Below are 19499 nucleotides of genomic sequence, written 5' to 3'. Positions count from 1 at the left end.
AGCTTATTTCAAGTATCAGTTAATATTTTTCAAAAGGTACATTATGAAAGTACAATCAAAGTTAAATTAAGCACATTTGTTATTGTTTTCACAGTTGCAGAGAATTTTTTTCCATGAGCCTAATTCTTGAGCTGAGTATAAATGTGCTGTAGTACGAGGAGAAAATAAAATAAATATAAAAGTGCGTGCCCTGGCTATTCGTAAACAGGGCCCACCCTCTGGTCCATGTGCTGATTCTCATATTGTGCAAAATGAATTTTCCCATACACACTTGGGTTACCTCAGCAGGAGGTTTTTTCCGGAAGCTTGTGACGCTTGGGCACCTCGCTGTGGTGGATTTGTTCCGCCATCTCCGCGCGATTTTCTGTATCCTGACTGGGGGGGGAGCGAGCGGGCGAGCGGAGACACTGGTTCCTAATGACTGCCCCGTCACAGCTGCGCCAGGCTGACCCCAGATCAGTCCCCCCGCCTTCAGCCGCGCCTGACCTTGAGCACGGCGCGTTTAAAATGGAACGAGACCGCGCTCTCCCCGCTGGAGCAGAACGCATGCCTGCCAGAGAGGGGTGTGTGTGTGTGTGTGTGTGTGTGTGTGTGTGCGCGCGCTCACGTGTGTGTGTTTGTGCCTGCGTGTGCAGTCCCTGTGGCAGTGCAGGAGAGAGAGAGCAACCTTGAGTAGATTGAGTTACGAGCGAGAGAACAGGAGTAACCCCGATTCAGGCTGGTATGAAAATGATGAGATTTTTTAGAGAGATTTTTTTCTCTCTCTCTCTGTCTTTCCTTCCAGTTTTGTGCTGCGCTGTGTGTCTGTTAGCGGAAGCTCTCTGCAGGTGTAATTTTAAAGGGGTTTGCCAGCAGCCGCAGTAAATGAAGGCAGAGGAAAGGGGGAGGGGAGGGGAGGGGGGGGGAATCTGGCGGCCATTACCGTTGGAGCGGGCCCGACGGCTGCCTGTGCACTCTGAGGGAGCCGCTCCTCGATGGCCTCCATTTTACATGTGAAGCAGAGTGTGAGTGAGGGAGGGAGGGAGGCGGCTGGGTTCTCCACGTTAGTCCTCCCCCGCCCTCCCCCTGGCGGAAGCGCAGGCCCGGCTCGCCCCCCCCAGGGCTGAGCGCGGTTTGATAAATGATGCAGGAGCGCTGGATGACGGGGACAGCAGGCAGAAGATCAGCGTGCGGACGTCCTCCCCGGGGGGGGCGGCGGCAGCCCGGGACGCTTTGTGATGCGGTAGGGGGTGGAGGGGCAGGTGGGGGGGGGGTTACTGAGAGGGGACAGGGATAAATTGTTCAAAGAAAGGCGTACAAAGAGGTAGCGCTCCTGTGGGAAACGGCCGCCTGGCTCTGGCACACAAGCAGGCTGTCTCCGACCTTGAAAAGCCGTGGAGAGAAACGTGTCCTACTGGTCTAGCGGGCTCACCAGCGACGCAGGTGAGAATTATGGGATACCTCTTTCTCTCTCCCTGCCTCTAGCACAAGTTTTTTTTTTTTTTTTTTGAAAAGCCACCACTAATCGGAGCTGCATGTGGTGTTCGTTGCTTCAAAAGAATGCAGTTGGTGAAAGAGGAGCGAGTTTCTGATCGGAAGCGAGCCTGAATGCGTGCATTTTAATGACCGTCTCCCTGCCTGTTCAGGGATTAGTTTTCTTTATTTGAACCTGCCTGTACAGTGATAAACGGGCTGTATTTAACTCTGTTGCGTGTGATTTGTGTTGTTTCTCGATGGCGGACGAGCGGGCGTCTCAGGCAGTTTGGCGGCGTGGCGGTCTCACCAGGGGGTGCGTTGTGTTCCTCCTGCTGAGGGAGGGCAGCGAGCTGCGGGCGAGCGCCGTGTCTTTCCCGAGCGGAGGCGTTTACGGGGGCTCCTGGCTCAGGAAGGCCCTGTTACTCTGCTCTCTACGGGGGCTCTGTCCGCCAGGCGGCCGCCACATCTGGAAGGGTGAAGTGTGAAACGCGAGGCAGATGTGCGCCGCGCCCCCTGCGCGTTACGGGTGACCCCGTTACGGTCCTCGCTCGGAGAGGCCCCCGCCGCTGCCACGCCGGCGTTCTGCCGCCAGCCCCTGCGGCCGTCTGGTTTACAGCACGTTCTCACGCTCGCTCTACAGGGAAGGAGGTCATGTGCTTTTATTTCAGCGTAGTATCTTGTTTGTTTGGGATTTTCTCTCTATGGTTATCAGAAGTGTATGCAGTTAGTTCTTGGTGGAATAAACATAGTATCTTTACTGGGTTTATTTTGCTGGAGTTTACTCGCTGTTCCTCTGTGAAGCCACCTGGTGTTTTACAGTAGTTCAGCGCAGAGGGTGGTGTCACTCCCCTGCTGAGGTTTATGCTAGTGTTCATTTTAAAACAACATTAGCAGCATGTCTGGCCTGGCTGCACAGTAGAGTGTCTGTGAGTCAGCAAAGATAAGTATGTCCTTTATTTTTGTTGATTTAAGGCTGACTTGGTCAAAAATGTTAAGGGGGGAAAAAAGAAAGAAATTAAGGCCTACATGGGCTTTTCGACTAGTCTAATACTGTAGCGTTGGCAAACCTTTCACTAGTCACAGAACAGGTAAATAACTATGCTTATCTTATGAAGCGATCTAAATTTACACACATGAACTTATGCATCTTGTTGGTGCATTGGTGTAAATGGAACAAGGCGGACATTGAGCCTTTTAAAATCTGCCCCCTGAGGAGGGTAAGTTAACAGCCCTGGCCTCTGTGTAGGTGGCTGTGTGACTCTGAGCTGTGTAGCCAGACGGTGTCTGTGTGCGCCGGCTGAAGTGTGTCTGCTGGCTGGATGGGACGGGCCCTCGCACCAGCAGTAAAGGGCCTTGCGTGTCCCTTTTTTATGGAAGCCAGTTGTTTAGGAAGCATGACCTCTCCAGGCTAGTTAATGGGTTGCTCTATAAATAGGGTTTGTGATTTCCCCGCCATCCCCCCCCCACCACCCCCACCTCCGCCCCCCCAGCCTTCATATCCTGCGAGTGGAAAATCCCCAGAGAGCTTTTCATTATTCAGATTTTTTTTTTAGCTGTCAATCTCTGCGGGGATCAGTATTTTTAGAAACGTCAGTCATACGGCGATGAATCCGTTGCGTAGCCCGTGACTGTCTGGGTCCAGGAGGAGTTCTGAGTACTGTGTTCGGTGCTCTGCATTCCTTTTCACACGAGCACTAAAGGTGGCATTCTGAGCAAAAGATGCGGTGGGGGTGGGGTGTTTAGTTGTCATCACAGTTGTTGTATGAAAGTGCTTGTGACATTGCTGTACATGTTGTACATATTTGATGGGCATCTGTAGCACATGGCACATGGCATATGGCAGTGGGCTAAGGCCAGTGATGGTGCGATGCTTGCTGCTGTAGAGGAGAGGCAGGACTGGGCTGACTGAAGAACCGGCCTTACCAATATGGCCGCCTGCGTAGCGCAGTCGTGAAATTCACACGAAAGGGGCCTGAGTTCATTTACTCTGATCCAGGCAATGCTTGTGAAACGGTGCTGCAGTTCTGTTTGACAAGTACACACGTGGTGTGTGCTTTTTGAGTTTGTTTTTTTTGTCAGTGTCCTGGAAGCCTCTCACTCACGCACAGCATTATCTTGGCTTGCTGAGTGACATCTTCAGTTAAACATGATTGTTTTCACAAGGTGCTCAGTGCGCAGCAGAACTTTATTAGCTTGCCATTCACACTTCAGTGCACCTGCAAGTAAGCTCTGGGCGTGCTAACGCCTTGTCTTCACTGATGTAATTGTGCATGAGGTGGAGGTACAGATGTGTGTGTGTGCGTGTGAGTGCGCGCATACGTGTGTGTGAGATGTACAGTAGCATGCATAAATGCGCTTCGGAAGTGTGGAATAACGCTAACGCCGCAGCCGTGCAGACTCGGGCCTCTGGGGTCTGACTCATTCTGTCTGATAAGCGGCTCTCTGAGCTAAACTGTTGGCAACAGGAGAAGGTTTCGCTCTCCCCGTCAGCCTGACCTTTGCAAACAGAACGGGGTCGCTCGCGCCGAGGCAGGACCCGTCCTCGCCCCCGACTCCGACACCGGCCGCGGGACCAGCGGCTGATCATTTCACCGGAGAATTTCACCCCTTTAATTTATACATGATGCCTAGAGGACCATCTGTAGTCCACAGAGGAGTGACGTGTGTAGCCTTGCCTCTATCCTCAGATCTCTCTCTCTCTCTGTTTCTCTCTCTCTCCCCCCCCCTCCCTCACTGCGTGGAGCTGGCGTGTTACCGCACACCTCTCGTTTCCGTGTGCTCATTAGCGTGACAACTGTACCCGCGGCAACTGCACGAAATGGGTGGCGCATGCTAGCAGCACGGATAGTGTTGGAGCCATTTCATCTGCTGTGGATCCATGGTGTGAATAACACTGCAGTGACCAGTTTTTATTTATATCTAACTAACCATGCGGAAGTAACGGCTTAGTCATTTCTATATGGGATACATGGGATCAGCGGTTATCGGAGTAAATTTTAAAAAATTGTACACATTTTAAATAAATAAAGGCACTATTCAAATACGGGCAGTAGGGCGGTCAAACTATGGTTTTGATACGCAAATGCTATTTGAATTGTAAAGAAGAAAAAAAAAGACATTCGAATGGGAGCATAAATATTTGAATGTGAAAGAAAAAAAGATGCCTTGTGTCTTTGTCCTGGGCCTGGGCTGTGTTAAACCAGAAGCCAGTCTCCCATTTCACTGCCCCCTCTGTTGAAAGCCGGGTCTTGTGGGTCGATGCCGTGCGTGCTTGACGGACGCTGCACTTTCATTTCGTCTCTGGAACACGTCTTTCCCTCCGCTGGGGATAAAGGGAATAAGTCGAATGGTGAATTAAGTGGATAAAAGGAGATTGGCACTGGCCTGTTTGCAAGCCGACCGTCTGGTGTTTTTTGGCAAATAACCTGCAGGCCTGACACTGGCATAAAATGCCTAAGCAGTGAAATTTACTCATCTTTTTCCACACTGGCGCTTTGTGTAGCATTTTGGCAGGGTAACATTAAAACTGTGCTCATCTTTGGTCCTTCTCCAGAAGGACCAACAAAGTATACACTGTTCACTTTTAATAACATTTTATTGTAAATCATCCATCAGGATCAAAAATAGTTTTTAGTCACGTTTCTCAGAATTGTGCGCCTTAATGGAATTTAAAAAAGCATTGTAAGCCAGTAGCCAACGCATGCACCGAAACAAATTTCAATGTGCGACAAGTTTATCCTGTCCTTTTTTAGGTACATTGTGTGTCACTTAGCCTATGTCAACCCTTGATTATAAAATTATAAAAGTGTGTGTGTAGATATTAAAAGCAACCTCAAATGTTCGTGTGAATGGTTTTTCATTTTTTATTTTTTTCAACAACTATGTTCATGTTTATGTTCAAATGAACGGTACCTATGGTAGTTATGTCTTTCCTTGTATTGGTTTGCTGTCTTGTCGATATAACTCAGTTAACCAATCCTGACAATTGGTAAAATTCTGACAGTTAATTTCAGCATTTAAAATCGCAATATATATTCAAATATATTCAAACTTAGTTATTTATTTTTTAAGGAAATATTTGAATGTATTTTTAAGCCAGTTTTGGCAGCCCTTATGGGCAGGTAGCTATGAAGTTGCAGGTTGATGTGTGGCTGCTGTGTAGTTGGTCTGACTGACAAGAGAAAAACAGCAGCAGGGCCAAGCTGGTGTTGGAGCAGAGGATAGTTGTACAATCTCTTACTCTTCTCTCTGCCTCAAACTCTGCCTCTCCTCCCTCTCCCCCTGCCTCCCTCCTGCCTGCGGTTTGTAATGCAGCTCTGGGGTGCTGTCATATTACCGGCAGAGCACTGTGTTTTTTTAGCGTGTGCTGGCGGGCCTCTCTCCTGAGCCTGTGTGTCCTGCCAAGAGCCCCCCACTGCACCCGCATGCACGCGTTTACGCGTCCTGCCCGCAGCCCCCGGAAGTTTCCGCGCGCAGGGAAACGAGTCCACATAGCTGCGACAGAGCGGCCTTCTTACAGGGCGTCACCGCTGCCCAAACTCAGAACGGGACGGCGAGCGAGCCGAGCGGCTGATCCGAGCGTCTCTGTCCTGCTGGAACGGCAGCGCCCCCGGCGGCCGGCGTTTGGCTGTCAGACGGGCTGGCCTCCGGCGCTGACTGACCGCGGCCTGCTGCCCACGCGGGCTGAACCCTCTCACCCTCCCCCCGGCCCCAGAGCCCTGACTCTGCTCCATAAATGGAACGGCCGCGGCGCAGGCCTGGCCCTGCCCCCCCCCCGCCCCGCCCCCGCCCCCAGGCTGCGGGGAACAGAGCCGTCCTTATGCCTGCGCGGCTCGCACAGGAAGGGGAGCTGCGGGGAACGGCAGCGGAGCTCCAGCGCCACATGCTCTGGAGCAGACAGACAGGCCTTCACTGCGCCGCCCAGTTCACGTGTTTCTTTCCTTTTTTTTCTTTTTTTTTCTCTTTAAAAAAAAAAAAAAAGACTGAATTTAAGAGGAGAGGCGGGGGCGGAAGGCCTCGCACAGCTGCGGGGATCGTCTCACATCTGGCCCGCAGACGGTGGCAGGACGGCAGCCCGGCGTCGGCTCCACGGCTGCTGCAGGGTCCGGTCACGTGACAGGAAGTGAGGAGTCATGTACCCCCCCCCCCCCCTTTTTCTCCTCTCCCAGAGGAATTCACCAGTGCAGCTGCTGCTCTCAGTTCATACCCGCCCCGGCGCTGGGGAGGGGCGGCTCAGCGGGACGTCCCGAGTGAGAGGACGAGGCTGTGCATCTGCAGCGGGAGCGTGCGCTAGGCTACAGCGGGAGCGTGCGCTAGGCTGCAGCGGGAGCGTGCGCTAGGCTACAGCGGGAGCGTGCGCTAGGCTACAGCGGGAGCGTGCGCTAGGCTACAGCGGGAGCGTGCGCTAGGCTGCAGCGGGAGCGTGCGCTAGGCTACAGCGGGAGCGTGCGCTAGGCTACAGCGGGAGCGTGCGCTAGGCTGCAGCGGGAGCGTGCGCTAGGCTACAGCGGGAGCGTGCGCTAGGCTACAGCGGGAGCGTGCGCTAGGCTACAGCGGGAGCGTGCGCTAGGCTACAGCGGGAGCGTGCGCTAGGCTGCAGCGGGAGCGTGCGCTAGGCTGCAGCGGGAGCGTGCGCTAGGCTGCAGCGGGAGCGTGCGCTAGGCTACAGCGGATGTTCTGCTGGCTGCTGGAGCTCCGTTATGCACAGACCGTGCCTTGTTGGCCCATAGCACTGTTTCTGCTCAAGTTTCCCTCCTTCCCGCTTTTCTTTTCAATTAAATTACGACCGATGGGTTGGCGACAATGTGCTCAAACTCTCAGAGCATACGGGCCCATCTCTAGTCTTCACACGGACTGCGTTCCCAAACCTCAGTCTGAAGCCGTGGAATGAGGCTGTTGCACGTGCGCAGGCTGTGGTGTGCAGTCTGCTCACAGGTTTAAATACAGCCTTGCCTGTGAATCGGGGACCCCTGTGTTTTTGGGATGGGGGAATGGCATTAGAGCCGCTCCCCCTGGATCACACCACACCACTGCAGCGTTCCACACCACACGCAGCTACAAATCTTTTTAGACCCTGTGACGGTGCCCTAACTGAATATACAGTGCGTCTGGTAGGGAGTACAGTGGCAAAAATTTCAGGAATATTCAGGGGTGCAAACTTTCATTTGAATTTAAGGGGAATATATGATAATGAACAGGAATGAAAGGGAAATTGTGAGTTATTTGCACAGGCTGCGTTTATCATGTCATGTGGATAAAGATAAACCTTTTACCTCATCGTAAGCACACATAATTGCAAAACCTACAAATGGAAATCTAAAATGGATTTTTGAGTTCAGCTTTAATTAGCTTAAATGAGTTTACTTTTTACATGGGATTCTTTCCCTGAACGACATCAAACAAGAATGTTGAATACATAAGCAGGTTGCATTGCTACTGAAGTCCCATTAAGTAGGATGCTAACTATTATCTGTGCAATGAGATTCAAGAGTGCACTGCACACGAGATGGAAAAATGCAAAGTGCAGGGTTGTATTTCAATTGAATTTCCATTAAATGGGGATATTTTAACAAAAACATTCCACAGTACCTAGAGTGACCCTTTTATGTGCAGTTCCCCCCTCTAAATTATTCACTTCTCTATGCTAATATAAAAACTGGGCAAAATTTCCAAAATTCCCAAGCTTAAATTTTCTGGAAAGTTTAGGTTTATGAATGTTTAAGATAACATGCAGGAGACTGTTTTAGGTCCTTGTGGGACTGCCAGCCGCGGTCATGTCTGCAAGGTCCAGATTTTTGCCCATCATTTTAATGCGAGGCCTTTCCTTTGTGTTTGTATTATCATATGTGCTCCTGTACCTCTTTGTGTGACCTCTGGCCGCTCCCCTCTCAAACGCATCTGTAGCCAGCTTCCGTGGCCGACTGCAGGCGCCTCTGGAGCCGGTGTGTGACTGTTCGCTGCGCGTCTGTGTGGTGCTCGTGAGCGTACGTAGCAGCGTCATAATGGTGGACCGGGATGACCTTGCGTCCCGCGCCAGGGGTACACAGCAGATGCATTAGTGACATTGATTGTTACCGGGTTGGGCAGACCGCTGATCGCAGACGGCTGCTCACTTCGGGTCAGAGGGTCGCGCTGCTCGCCCGGACGTGTCCTGGATGTGGTGTGTGCGTGCGAGCGGACTGGAGGGGGAGGGTGTGTTAGTGAACCCTGCGGTGTTGGGAGTGCTGGAGGGTTCAGCGTGAAGAGGACTCTCCTGTAAATGGGGTTGCATACTGGCCAGAGGCCCACGTCTCATTTTACCATGGCAGTCATTGATCCAACTCTCTCTCTCTCTCTCTCTCTCTCTATGCCTCTCTCTCTCTCTCTTCTCTCTTGTATCTCATGCCTCTCTCTGATCTCTCTTCTCCTGTCTCTCTCTCTAGCCTCTCTCTCTCTCTCTCCCTTCCTTCTACTCTCTCTATGCCTCTGCTCTCTCTTCTCTCTCTCCTCTCTCTCTCTCTCTCTCTCTAGCCTCTCCTCTGCTCTCTCTGCTCTCTCTCTCTCTCTCTCACACTCTCACTCACCCTGCCTGTCTTTTTTTGCTGCTGCCCTCTCTCTTGCCTGTTCTGTATCTCTCTCACTCTGTGCCTCTCTCTTCCTCTCCCTCCCTCCCTCTCCTGAGCGGGAGCCATGTTGTTCCTCTGTATCACCGCAGGGCTCCGTTATCTGTCTCTCCCGCTGTGGCAGCTAAATTGAGATGCGTGGCTGTGCGGCGGTGGTGTGATCTGAGCGCCTCAGCATAGCGATGCCCTTGCCCCACCTTCACCCGCTCCCGCCCCCCCCCCCTTCACACTCCGGCTCCCCCGCCCCCTCCCGCGCCGCTCCTTAACTCACCCGGCGGCCGAGAGCGCGCCACGCCCTCCCCCCGGGCGGCCCTCGGCCCGTTTACGGCTGCGTCCGTCAGGCCGGCCCCCGGTCTCGCTGCGGCGGAGTGCTTAAGGCCGGACGCGCCGCGCCGCTTTACTGGCGCCTGAGGATAAACGGAGCCGTAATGGCTGCCCTGGGCCCCCGCCGCAGGCCTCAGAGTCCAGTCCGTTAGGAAACTGACCCTCGTGTGCCGTTTCGGAGATTCGCACTCAGCCGAACCTCATTAGCATGGGGGCAGGTTGAAAGGTTTATTCCCCCCCCCCCCCAACTCAAAATTAAAAGGAGCTTCAGGTGCGGTTACATAAAGCTCGCTCACATAGGACACGGGGTTTGTGGCTAATGGAGTGTTTTTCATTCATAAATGATCAGTCGAGGGAGAAACTGAACTCACCGTGACCTGCACGCACATCTTGGTTTGCGCACAACTTACTGGTAACTGGCGAGGTTTTGGTCAGAGTGGATCTTCATTGCACTTAATGTACACTCAGACTGTGTTCACACTGTCTTTAAAGGGTCTAGCACAGCGAGCTGCACAAAGCCTTCTGAAGCAGTGCGCGGCGCGTTCACAAACACGCGTGACGGCATCGTCGCCGCCGCTTTCGTCTGCGTTTGTCTGCGAGGAGAGAAGCCGTCAGAAACGCGCTCGCGTGCGTCGCCTCTGCGTTCGCTCTGATCAGCCTGGATCGGCACGCTGCGTGAAATCCTCTAATTTGCCAAAGACGCCGCTTCCGAATAGAATCGCGGAGGAACGCAGAGCGGCGCCAGCGGAAAGCCGAACGGTCCCTGGGTGTCATTTTCTCTGCATTGTTATTCTGACCTATTTGCCTGTTTTGTAATGGGGAAGTGGAGCGGGGGGCGGGAGGGGGGGATTTCGTGCGGCGTTCTTCCTCTTCCGGCAGGAGATGAGCGTGCCGTCGGGCTCCGCGGCAGGGCCGGCAGCCTGTTCTCCAGCTGTGAGATGTGATGAGGTGATGGTGTAATTGCAAAGGGTGGGGGGCGCGGGCTGGTGGTGTATTAGGGCTTACGCTGTGTGGGTTGGGGGGCGGGGGGAGCAGCAGCAGGCAGGCGGTAATCTTTCCCCGAGAGGAGCGTTTGATCTCCCGCGCGGGTGTGTGGAAGTGCTGCCTGTGCCGATCGCTCGCGTTAATGCTCTCGGAGCTGGCTGGGCTCGCTGATGAACCTTTTCTCCGTCTCCATGTTCTCCGTTCTCCCGCCTCGTGTGCACAGTGAGCTGTTGTCTATTTATAGGCGCCTTTAATCTTTGAATTTTTAATCCTTGTGTGTGAGGGGGGTACTGTACAAGAACGGGAAAGTGAGGTTCTGAGTATTTAATAACCTCGTTCTCCCCCTCTCCTCCTGTTTCTCTTCCCCTCTCCCCCTCTCTTCTCCCACTCCTCTCCCTCTCCCCCTCTCTTCTCCCACTCCTCCCCTTTTTTCTCTCTCTTCCTGTCTGCGCTCTGGTTACAGGTAAAGAGAACCTACTCCCATGGGACGTACAGAGCGGGAGCCATGCGGCAGATCAGCCTGGTGGGAGCCGTGGATGAAGAGGTCGGCGATTACTTCCCAGAGTTCCTCAGCATGCTGGAGGACTCGCCCTTTCTGGAGGTGAGTGGAGCCAATCCCAGCCGATGAGGCTGCTGTGCATGTGTGTGTGTGTGTGTGTGTGCGTGTGCGTGTGCGTGCGCGTGCGTGTCTAAAGTGCAGGGACTCAGCTGTGGATCCGTGCCACTTGGTCTGCTGCACAGCTGCTGACCATTAGGCCTGGGCCATATACCGCAGTACACTGCAGGGATCATTTCTGAATGCAGTAACGGTCATCTTTTCGCCTTTTTCTCCTAGTATGCCTGATGCAGTAGTAAACATCCAAACTTCAGAAGCCGCATAAAATGCTTCCGGGGGGAGACCACTGTCGTCACTGTTATTTATTGGGTGTTGATAAGACATGAGCACCCAATACATAAGCAGCAAGGTCTAGAGCGTCTTGATCAGCAGCACGGTCTTGAGCTTCCACGTGATTGACGAAAACGCATCACGTGATCACATGGAACCTGTATGAGCTTGCTGCCGATTGGTTGCATTTCCACCCAATACAAAACCGAGGAAAAAGCAAAAGAAAGGCAATGCGCCACATGGTTACTGCGTTAGATAATTATCGCTGCAGCGTGTCGCCGTGCCCTCACCACTCTTTAAACTGGCCCCGCTCCAGCGCACCTGCAGCCTGGCCTGCTCTGAGCCCTGGGGGGAGAGGCCGTTGCTCAGAACAGGTGCATTAACCAAGCCCTGCAGAACACTTTCAGACAGAAATCACGAGCAGGGTTATCCACAGGGACACCAGGCAACCTTTCTCCTGGTTTCCTACTGTGAGCTTACTATCTGTGGGCTGTACCTCCCTATTTATACTGCGTGATGAGTACATGCTGTGTGGGGCTTCTTTTTCACTTGATAATGGACAGTTGTTGCCTGAAAGCTGTAAGTTTGTGATGCTGTTGTGGTGAAACAATGGCCAAGGTCAGGACTGGGGATGCAGGGTTGATGGCTCTTTTCCTCTGTTCAAAATGCAAAACCGCTTTCTTGGCATAAAAAAACATTATTTCCGAGGCTTATACAAAATGCAACTAAAGCAATTAATAATGGGGAAAAGGGTAAAAATTATCCTGTTGATTGTGACAAGAAATGGTAAAAACGTAGTAAATAGTCAAAAAACGAACTGAGCTGTATTACCTACAATATGAATATAAAATACAATCGCATTTGTTTGTACAGCGCTGCTCACTTAGCCTCTGACTCAGGCAGGTGGTCACATGCTGGCGTCCTGTGGTGCTACAGGGTGGCTGTGCAGTGAAGCGGTTAGGGAACTGGGTTTGTAACTCCCAAGCTAAATATGCTTAACCCGGGACTTAACCTGAAGTGCTTCAGTAAATATCCAGCTGTAAAAATACATTGTATGTGCATGTCTGGCGTCTGCTAAACGGCTAATATGTGAGACTGACAGCTCCCCCTCCCCCTGCAGCGCACCCTTCCCTGGGGCACCTTCTCCAGCCTGAAGCTGAAGAGCCCCATGGAGAGCGACGATGGCCCCATCCTGTGGGTGCGCCCGGGAGAGCAGATGATCCCCGTCACGGACATGCCAAAGTCTCCCTTCAAAAGGAAAAGGTGGGGGCCCCCGCTGCTCGCTCGGGGCCACTGCTCCCCACATTACAGACGGGAGCTGCTCCTACGGTCGGCTTGCTTGGGGGGTGGTGATTTTTTCCCCCATCACAGAAACTAGGGGTGCAGCTGAATAACAGTCATGTATCTGGCAAACAGAAACCTTTTTAAATGCTGAAGAGCTACCAGTTAGTTCTTTTTAGAATAGAAGTTCTTTTTAGAGTTCTTTCATGGTAGCTGACTTTTTACTGTTGAAATGTAAGCCTAGAATGGCTGAGACTCGTAATGAAATAAATAATCCTTTTTAATTATGCTTCATAGTAATATTCTTGGCAGTACAAAACAAAATAAAGAGTGACTCAAAGAACAAGACTAAAATGTAATTAGTTTTGTGTTCAGGTAAATTGTCAAAATTGACAGTTGTAGTGACAGTGGATCTGCAGACATGGTTGTCCATGTGCATTCTGGGATTGAAAAGGCGAAAGGAGGATTCTGATGGAAAGTGCATTGTTGCTGTGTGACCCACGTAGTTATTTCCAAGTGACCCTAAGATTGCTTTACATAAACATGAGCTGAAGAAGGGCTCGTGTTTTTTTCCCACCCTCTCCTATGAAATTTATAAGATGGACAGTTGACACTTTCTGGGTTTACCACGCTGCCACTGTTCCCTTGAGCAACGGGCAACCCAAATGAATTGCCTAAAAACATTGCTTCCTCCTTACACCTGGAGATATGAGCACTGATATGCTAAATAATGTAACTGAAGCAGACCGCAGCTGGGAAAGTGTGTGCTGCTATGGGAAACTTTTTTTTTTTTTTTGTTGCTTTTTAAAAATTTCTCTCTGCTCAGTTGCGGGTTTATTAGTTTCTGTCATTGTAAGTCTTTGCTTTCCAGGCGGTTGGTTATTTGTTCTTTTCTGGTGAGTGGACATATGTTTTTCTTCTATCTTTTTATTTTTGTCTGATTGGGAAGCTTCCTGTTGCTTTTGGTGTTTTTTTTTTTTTTTTTGTCTCAGAAGAGTGAAGAGCACAGGGCATATAGTACAGGGTACAGAGCACAGGGCCCAGGGTATAGAGCTGAAGAGCACAGGACCAAGGGTATAGGGCCTTAGAACACAAGGCCCAGGGGTATAGAGCCTTATGGAGCACAGGTTATAGCCTGTCCAGTCAGTTTGCACCTGGCTGCTGTTTCTGTGCATTGTAAGTGTGTGCTTTCAGATGTCTGGCCTCAGGAAAGATTTGTGAGTGAGTGGGAAGGGTGGGCGGGTCCCTGAGCTGCAGTGGGGTGGGGGGGGGCTCAGAGGTGATAAATCCACCGAGCACCACCTGATAATGGAGGGGCTGCACTCAGCAGGGGACCCCTGTCGGCCCGTCAGTCACATGCCTCGTGTGATTCATGTAGCCCTGCTTTTTACCTAACTCATGCCTTTCGGGTTTAAAGAAATCGTAGAATGTTTTTATGCTAGAATGTTTAAACGTGAGAACTTTAGGCCCGAGAGCTCGGTGACTGCCCGAGTGCAGCCAGGCGGTGACGGGGGTGCCCCGCGGGCAGCGGGCGCTCTGGGGGGGGTGCCTCTCCGGCGGCGCGTTGATAACTCACAGGCCACTGCACCCCTTTGAACTCGTCTCTTAATTGGAACTCCAGATTTCTGGCATAAGTACAAACTGGAGGCCCAGACCGGACTGAACCACATCCGCTCCCCTGGGAGGGGGGGGGGGGGGGGTTGCGCTGACATTTCGCCAAAACTCCACCCGTCCGTAGGCCAGGAAGCGAATCCCCAGCGGGCTCCGTCCCTGAGCCAGACAGTCAGTGGGAGAGGCTCCGGGCTCCGGGCTCCGGGCCCCTGCTTTGCATGCGTTATTATATCAGTGCGCACGGTGGCTCTCTCTGCATATTAAACGCTCTCGTCCCTTTCTCACCTGCGGATGCGTCCTCCCAGCAGCTCGTGCCGTTGAGAGCGCGGCGCGCGCTGATGCACGCTAAGCGCTCGCGCGTACTCGCACACTGACTCATGCGCGGGGCTTTGTTTTGGTAAATCGATTCCGCGTTGTGACTAATAGCTTAGTAACGTGACGCGGCGTAGCCTTTCTGAGGATACGCCCGATGATCGGTGGCCGCTTGGATCTGTTCCCCCTTCAAACGTGACTGAGCTCAAAGCAGTCCTGAGAGAGGCTCTTCCAGCACTTAGCGCTTTGGTTTAACACCACCAATGTTATCATAACTTAATGTATAAAAAAAAATTTTTAAATTCTCATTCATGCTTTTTTTTTTGTAGCAGATGTATCGGTAATGAAGTAGTAAAATGGAACAACGGTTAATCCCGTCACTGTGAGAAGAGCACGCATTAGTGTGAGCAGTTGAGTTTCATTCCTGACAGAGCGCAGTTCCTCCGCTGACCAGAGAGGTCGCTCTTGCACAGTCAGATAGGGGATACCTCCCTTCTGGGCATCTCCGCCCAATTATTCATAACCCTGTCGGGCGCATTTCATTACAGTTAGAAGCATTACACCTGGACATGTCACCGGGGAGCTCTGAGCTTTATCCCTTATCTGTTAAAGAATGAAAGCTGTGTAATAGGAGCTGATGGCTGAACGTTGCCCTCTTCGTCCTCAGGTCTACCAATGAAATTAAAAACCTGCAGTACCTACCTCGGGCCAGCGAACCCCGTGAGATGCTATTTGAGGACCGGACGCGGGCCCACGCCGACCACATCGGCCAGGGCTTCGAGCGGCAGACCACTGCGGCCGTGGGGGTGCTAAAGGCAGTGCACTGCGGAGAATGGTGGGTCTGTCTCACACGCGCGCGCGCACGTGCACTCACTCAGTCGCACTCACTCAGTCGCACTCTGTCTCTCAAACACACACGCGCACACACACGCACGCGCACACTCAGTCGCACTCTGTCTCTCAAACACACACATGCGCACACACTCAGTCGCACTCTGTCTCTCAAACACACACATGCGCACACACACGCACGCACGCACTCAGTCGCACTCTGTCTCTCAAACACACACACACACTCAGTCGCACTCTGTCTCTCAAACACACACACACACACTCAGTCGCACTCTGTCTCTCAAACACACACACACACGCACACACGCACGCACTTGTTTGGCTACTCGCTTATCTACTTGTTTGGTTATTGGTTAGACTGTGCTTTGCTAATGGTACTCACTTAGCTATTGGATTTACGAATGGTATAGCTTTTTGCTGTGCTAATGGTTTGGCTACTTGCTTAGCTACATGTTTGGCTATTCGCTTTGGTGCTTGCTTAGTTATTAGTTTGGCTATTGGTTTCACTGCTTTGCTAATTGCTCGGCTACTTGCTTAGCCATTGGAGTTATAAATGCTGTTGTGAGTGGTTTAGCTGTGTGCTTTGCTAATGGTTTGGCTATGTGTTTTGCTAATTATTTGTAAATCCTATGGCTAAGCGAATAGTTTAACCATGAGCATAGCACAGTGACACCAATAGCCAAACTAGTAGCTAAGTGAGTAGCCAAACCATTGGCAAAGCACATGGCTAAACCATTCACGATACTATTTGTAAATCCAATAGCTAAGTGAATAGCTAGACTATTAGCAAAGCACATATTTAAACCAATAGCAAAACAAATAGCTTAGCGAGTAGCAAAATCAATAGCCAAACTAATAGTCCCGCTAGTAGATAAGTGAGCAGCCAAACCAGTAGCCTAACAAGTAAGTGAAGCTAAGTGAATAGGAAAACCATTAAAATCATTGGCAGCATTATCACATTTTGAATTAGTTGTTTATTTAATATGCGAGTTGGAGATTGTAGAGGTTGTTCATATAGTACACATTCTCACTACTCCAAAAACCTCTGAGTGTCATGAATGCACACTGTAGTGGGAGAATATGTTCATATGATTTTTATAACTAAAATGCTAGCATGGCATTTCAAGCCTTATTTTTCCTGTGGAGCTCTTAAGGTCCTAAAATGAGATGAAATGGCTGCTTGGAAATCCACAAATCTGCCTTTCTGATCCGTTTGAATGTCCTCTTCTAGTGGAGATCCCCCTCGGATAACCAAAGATGTGATCTGCTTTCACGCCGGAGACTTCTCGGAGGTGGTGCAGAGGCTACAGCTGGACCTGTATGAGCCGCCCCTGTCCCAGGTGAGCATCTGTACCCCTGCAACACTGACACCTGCTGGCCGACCACAGCTGGTGCACCCCGGCTGCTCAGAGGAACGCTTCCTTTGAGATAACTGATCCCGTAATCTGAAGAGTGCTCAAATAGGGCCGTGGGTTTTTTTTTGTACAACTGCAGTGTGTCATTACTCAGTCTGTTGTTGTGTTACTTTACAGTAATAATGTGTTAAGTGCATAAATCATGACTAAGTATCTGATGTGGGTGAGCTTATTTGTAGTGATAATAAATGACAAATAGTGGTGTTGACGGTCTTCCCTCCCCCCCGCAGTGCGTGCAGTGGGTGGACGACGCCAAGCTGAACCAGCTGCGGCGGGAAGGAATCCGCTACGCCCGCATCCAGCTGTACGACAACGACATCTACTACATCCCGCGCAACGTGGTGCACCAGTTCAAGACCGTGTCGTCCGTCTGCAGCCTGGCCTGGCACATCCGCTTGAGACAGTACCACCAGGAGGAGGCGGAGGAGGACCCCGGGACCGCCCCGTCGCCATCGACGACGGCGGCGGCGTCCGTCAAGCAGGAACCCGAAGACCACCCGGATCCAACCGCCCCCGCTCCCGTTCCCGTGCCGACCCCCGCGGAACCCCACGCCCCCCGAGACACTCCCATCCCCCTCCCCCTCCCGGAAATCAAAGGGGAACCCGGAGCCGCGCCCCCGGAGCAGGGCTCCGCGCCCCCCCCGGCCCCCGCCCTCCCGCAGGAGAGCAGGCCCAAACCGCACCACCACCACCACCCGGAATGTCCAACCACTCCAGCCAAGCCTGGCGCCGGGCCGGCCGACACCCGGACACAGGCCCCGCTGCCCCAGGGCGAGAGAGCGAAGGACACGCTGTACCCAAAGGCCCCGGTCGCCCCCCAGGACACTCGGCCGCCCCACCCAATAAAGCCCCCCCTGCATGAGCAGCACAAAGACTTTTTATACTGATTTGTACATACTGTTTTTAAATGGCTTTTTGTTCTTTTTTTGTTTTTGTTTTTACGATATATATATATATATATATATATATATATATATATATATATATATATATATATATATATAAAAGAAAAAAAGTGTGATGTACTATATGGATAATGTAAGCTCTGTGGGGCAAGCTTGCGGCTTGCGCTCTACTCTGTTACCGAATGAATACATAGCAAATGTAGCTTGTAACATTCCTCAGTGCCTGTCCGTAACTGTGAATTATCAAAGCACTTAGGGCCAGCTGCACTGTTACCCTGCAGGTTTGAAATAAACAGGTCCTTAAATAATATATTTTTAAGTTGTAGGTTATAGATGTATTAGAGCTGACATGAACATATATATTTTTTGTAAGATGAGACAGAATTCTTTTAATGACTCCGGGCTTTTTCCATAGAGCTTATTTATATCAATTTTTTTTTTGTTCCATTTTAAATGTCAGCACTGTAGTGTAAATAACTTTTTTTTTTAAACTTGTAGTGTGATTTATACTTAAATAAGAACCTCTTAATAAAGGTTCACGATATTGGAACGTCGTTGTTTAAACAAGGGCTACACTGAACAATCAAGTACTTACAGTAAGACCGCGAGGCTCACGGAAAGGTAGGTCCCCTGGCCTGAGGAAGCTCTTCCATGATCATGACAGAAAGCAAATGGTTACTCTGTGTAGAACTACGACAACTATGTTTGAAGATAAATGATGAATTAAAGGCATAGGATCAACACAGAAGTCGCTTCATAATTTGTAGCTCTAATCTAGATGGTTGTCTTGGAAGTTATTGGTTTCTAGTAACTGGTCACTTAAAAATAATAATTAAGCACTAAACCCACCACTACGTTTCATGCAGTGGTTTTCGAAATTGTCTTCTTACTAACCTTTGAAAAAAGGCCTGTGTAATTTGATTAGCTTGATTTCATTCAAATTGTTGCTTATTTCTGCGGCTTTTCAAAGCTCCAAAACGAAATGTTTAAAATGAAATGAGGACGTTTCCTGAATGTCCGTTATGTTCAGGGCTGAATGAAAATGCAAAAATGCATCTGTATACAGTCTGACCAAAGCTCTGTTATGCCATATATAACCACTCTCAAGTCCACCGTTTATTTCTCCATACGAACTTGCAGTAAGACAGACACATGCTGAAGTCTTGTTCTCAAAGGTTATCAGAATGTTTATGGGGTTGGTATTAAATCCGTATCCGTGTAAAGGGCTGTTGTATCCCCGCCCCTTGCTGAAAGTCCACATTAGGCTGTGCAGAGCGACTCAGGCGCGCTGGTAAATGGGACGCGTCTCATAAGGGCTGGGGCTCTGCGTGCGTGCTGTGAAGGGCTGCGCTGTGCAGGCTGTGCAGGAGCGGTTTCAGCGCTGCGCTCTGCATTATGTAAGACGCCCACGCGCTCGCGCAGTGCAGATGAGCTCAGCAGTTCTGCCGCGGCGCGCCACAGCCCCGTCGCTGCGGCGACGACTGCCGGTGCCGTTTCGCGGTTTAAGGTCGACCGTACCCACGGTTGGGGGGGGGAGGGGCGGTCTGTGTCTGAACACAACTGCTTGAGCCACCTTGAGGATGCCCATCCTGATCCCCTAACACTTTGAAGGCTGTGTGTGCTTATGCAAGTGAGAAAGCGCCACCAATTGCATTATACATTTTGCCAGTTTCAGCCCTGTTTGTTCGGGCTATTGGCTGAACAAAAGCTTTCAGACAAGAATACTAAAACCGCGTCTGTGTTGGCATAACCATAGAAACCTTTTAAGTGTTCCAGACTGATGATGCAACGTGCTCTCTTGGTCGAGGGCTTCCTGGAAAGCTTGGGCAGCTGTGTAGACTGGGAATTTCAGATCCCCAAGCTTTGCTGTTTT

The 19499-nt window shown here is 51.0% G+C and overlaps 1 protein-coding gene across 1 annotated transcript in view; it reads left to right on the top strand.

Annotated features, from left to right (window-relative positions):
- Nucleotides 1–18374, top strand: part of LOC135259258 (lysine-specific demethylase RSBN1L-like) — a 48950-nt gene extending 30576 nt beyond the window's left edge. Inside the window, exons 4-8 of the mRNA XM_064343405.1 lie at nucleotides 10828–10965; nucleotides 12371–12513; nucleotides 15122–15289; nucleotides 16538–16646; nucleotides 16952–18374. Coding sequence (XP_064199475.1) covers nucleotides 10828–10965; nucleotides 12371–12513; nucleotides 15122–15289; nucleotides 16538–16646; nucleotides 16952–17608 — 1215 coding nt within the window. The 3' untranslated portion in view covers nucleotides 17609–18374. The remainder of the gene's footprint in view (nucleotides 1–10827; nucleotides 10966–12370; nucleotides 12514–15121; nucleotides 15290–16537; nucleotides 16647–16951) is intronic.
- The last annotated feature ends 1125 nt before the right edge of the window (nucleotides 18375–19499 follow it).

The sequence above is a fragment of the Anguilla rostrata genome, chromosome 7 (assembly GCF_018555375.3).
Source record: "Anguilla rostrata isolate EN2019 chromosome 7, ASM1855537v3, whole genome shotgun sequence".
In the NCBI taxonomy this organism is placed as follows: domain Eukaryota; kingdom Metazoa; phylum Chordata; class Actinopteri; order Anguilliformes; family Anguillidae; genus Anguilla; species Anguilla rostrata.
Note: the sequence above shows the minus strand (reverse complement) of the source record. Positions and strands in the feature narration are given on the sequence as shown.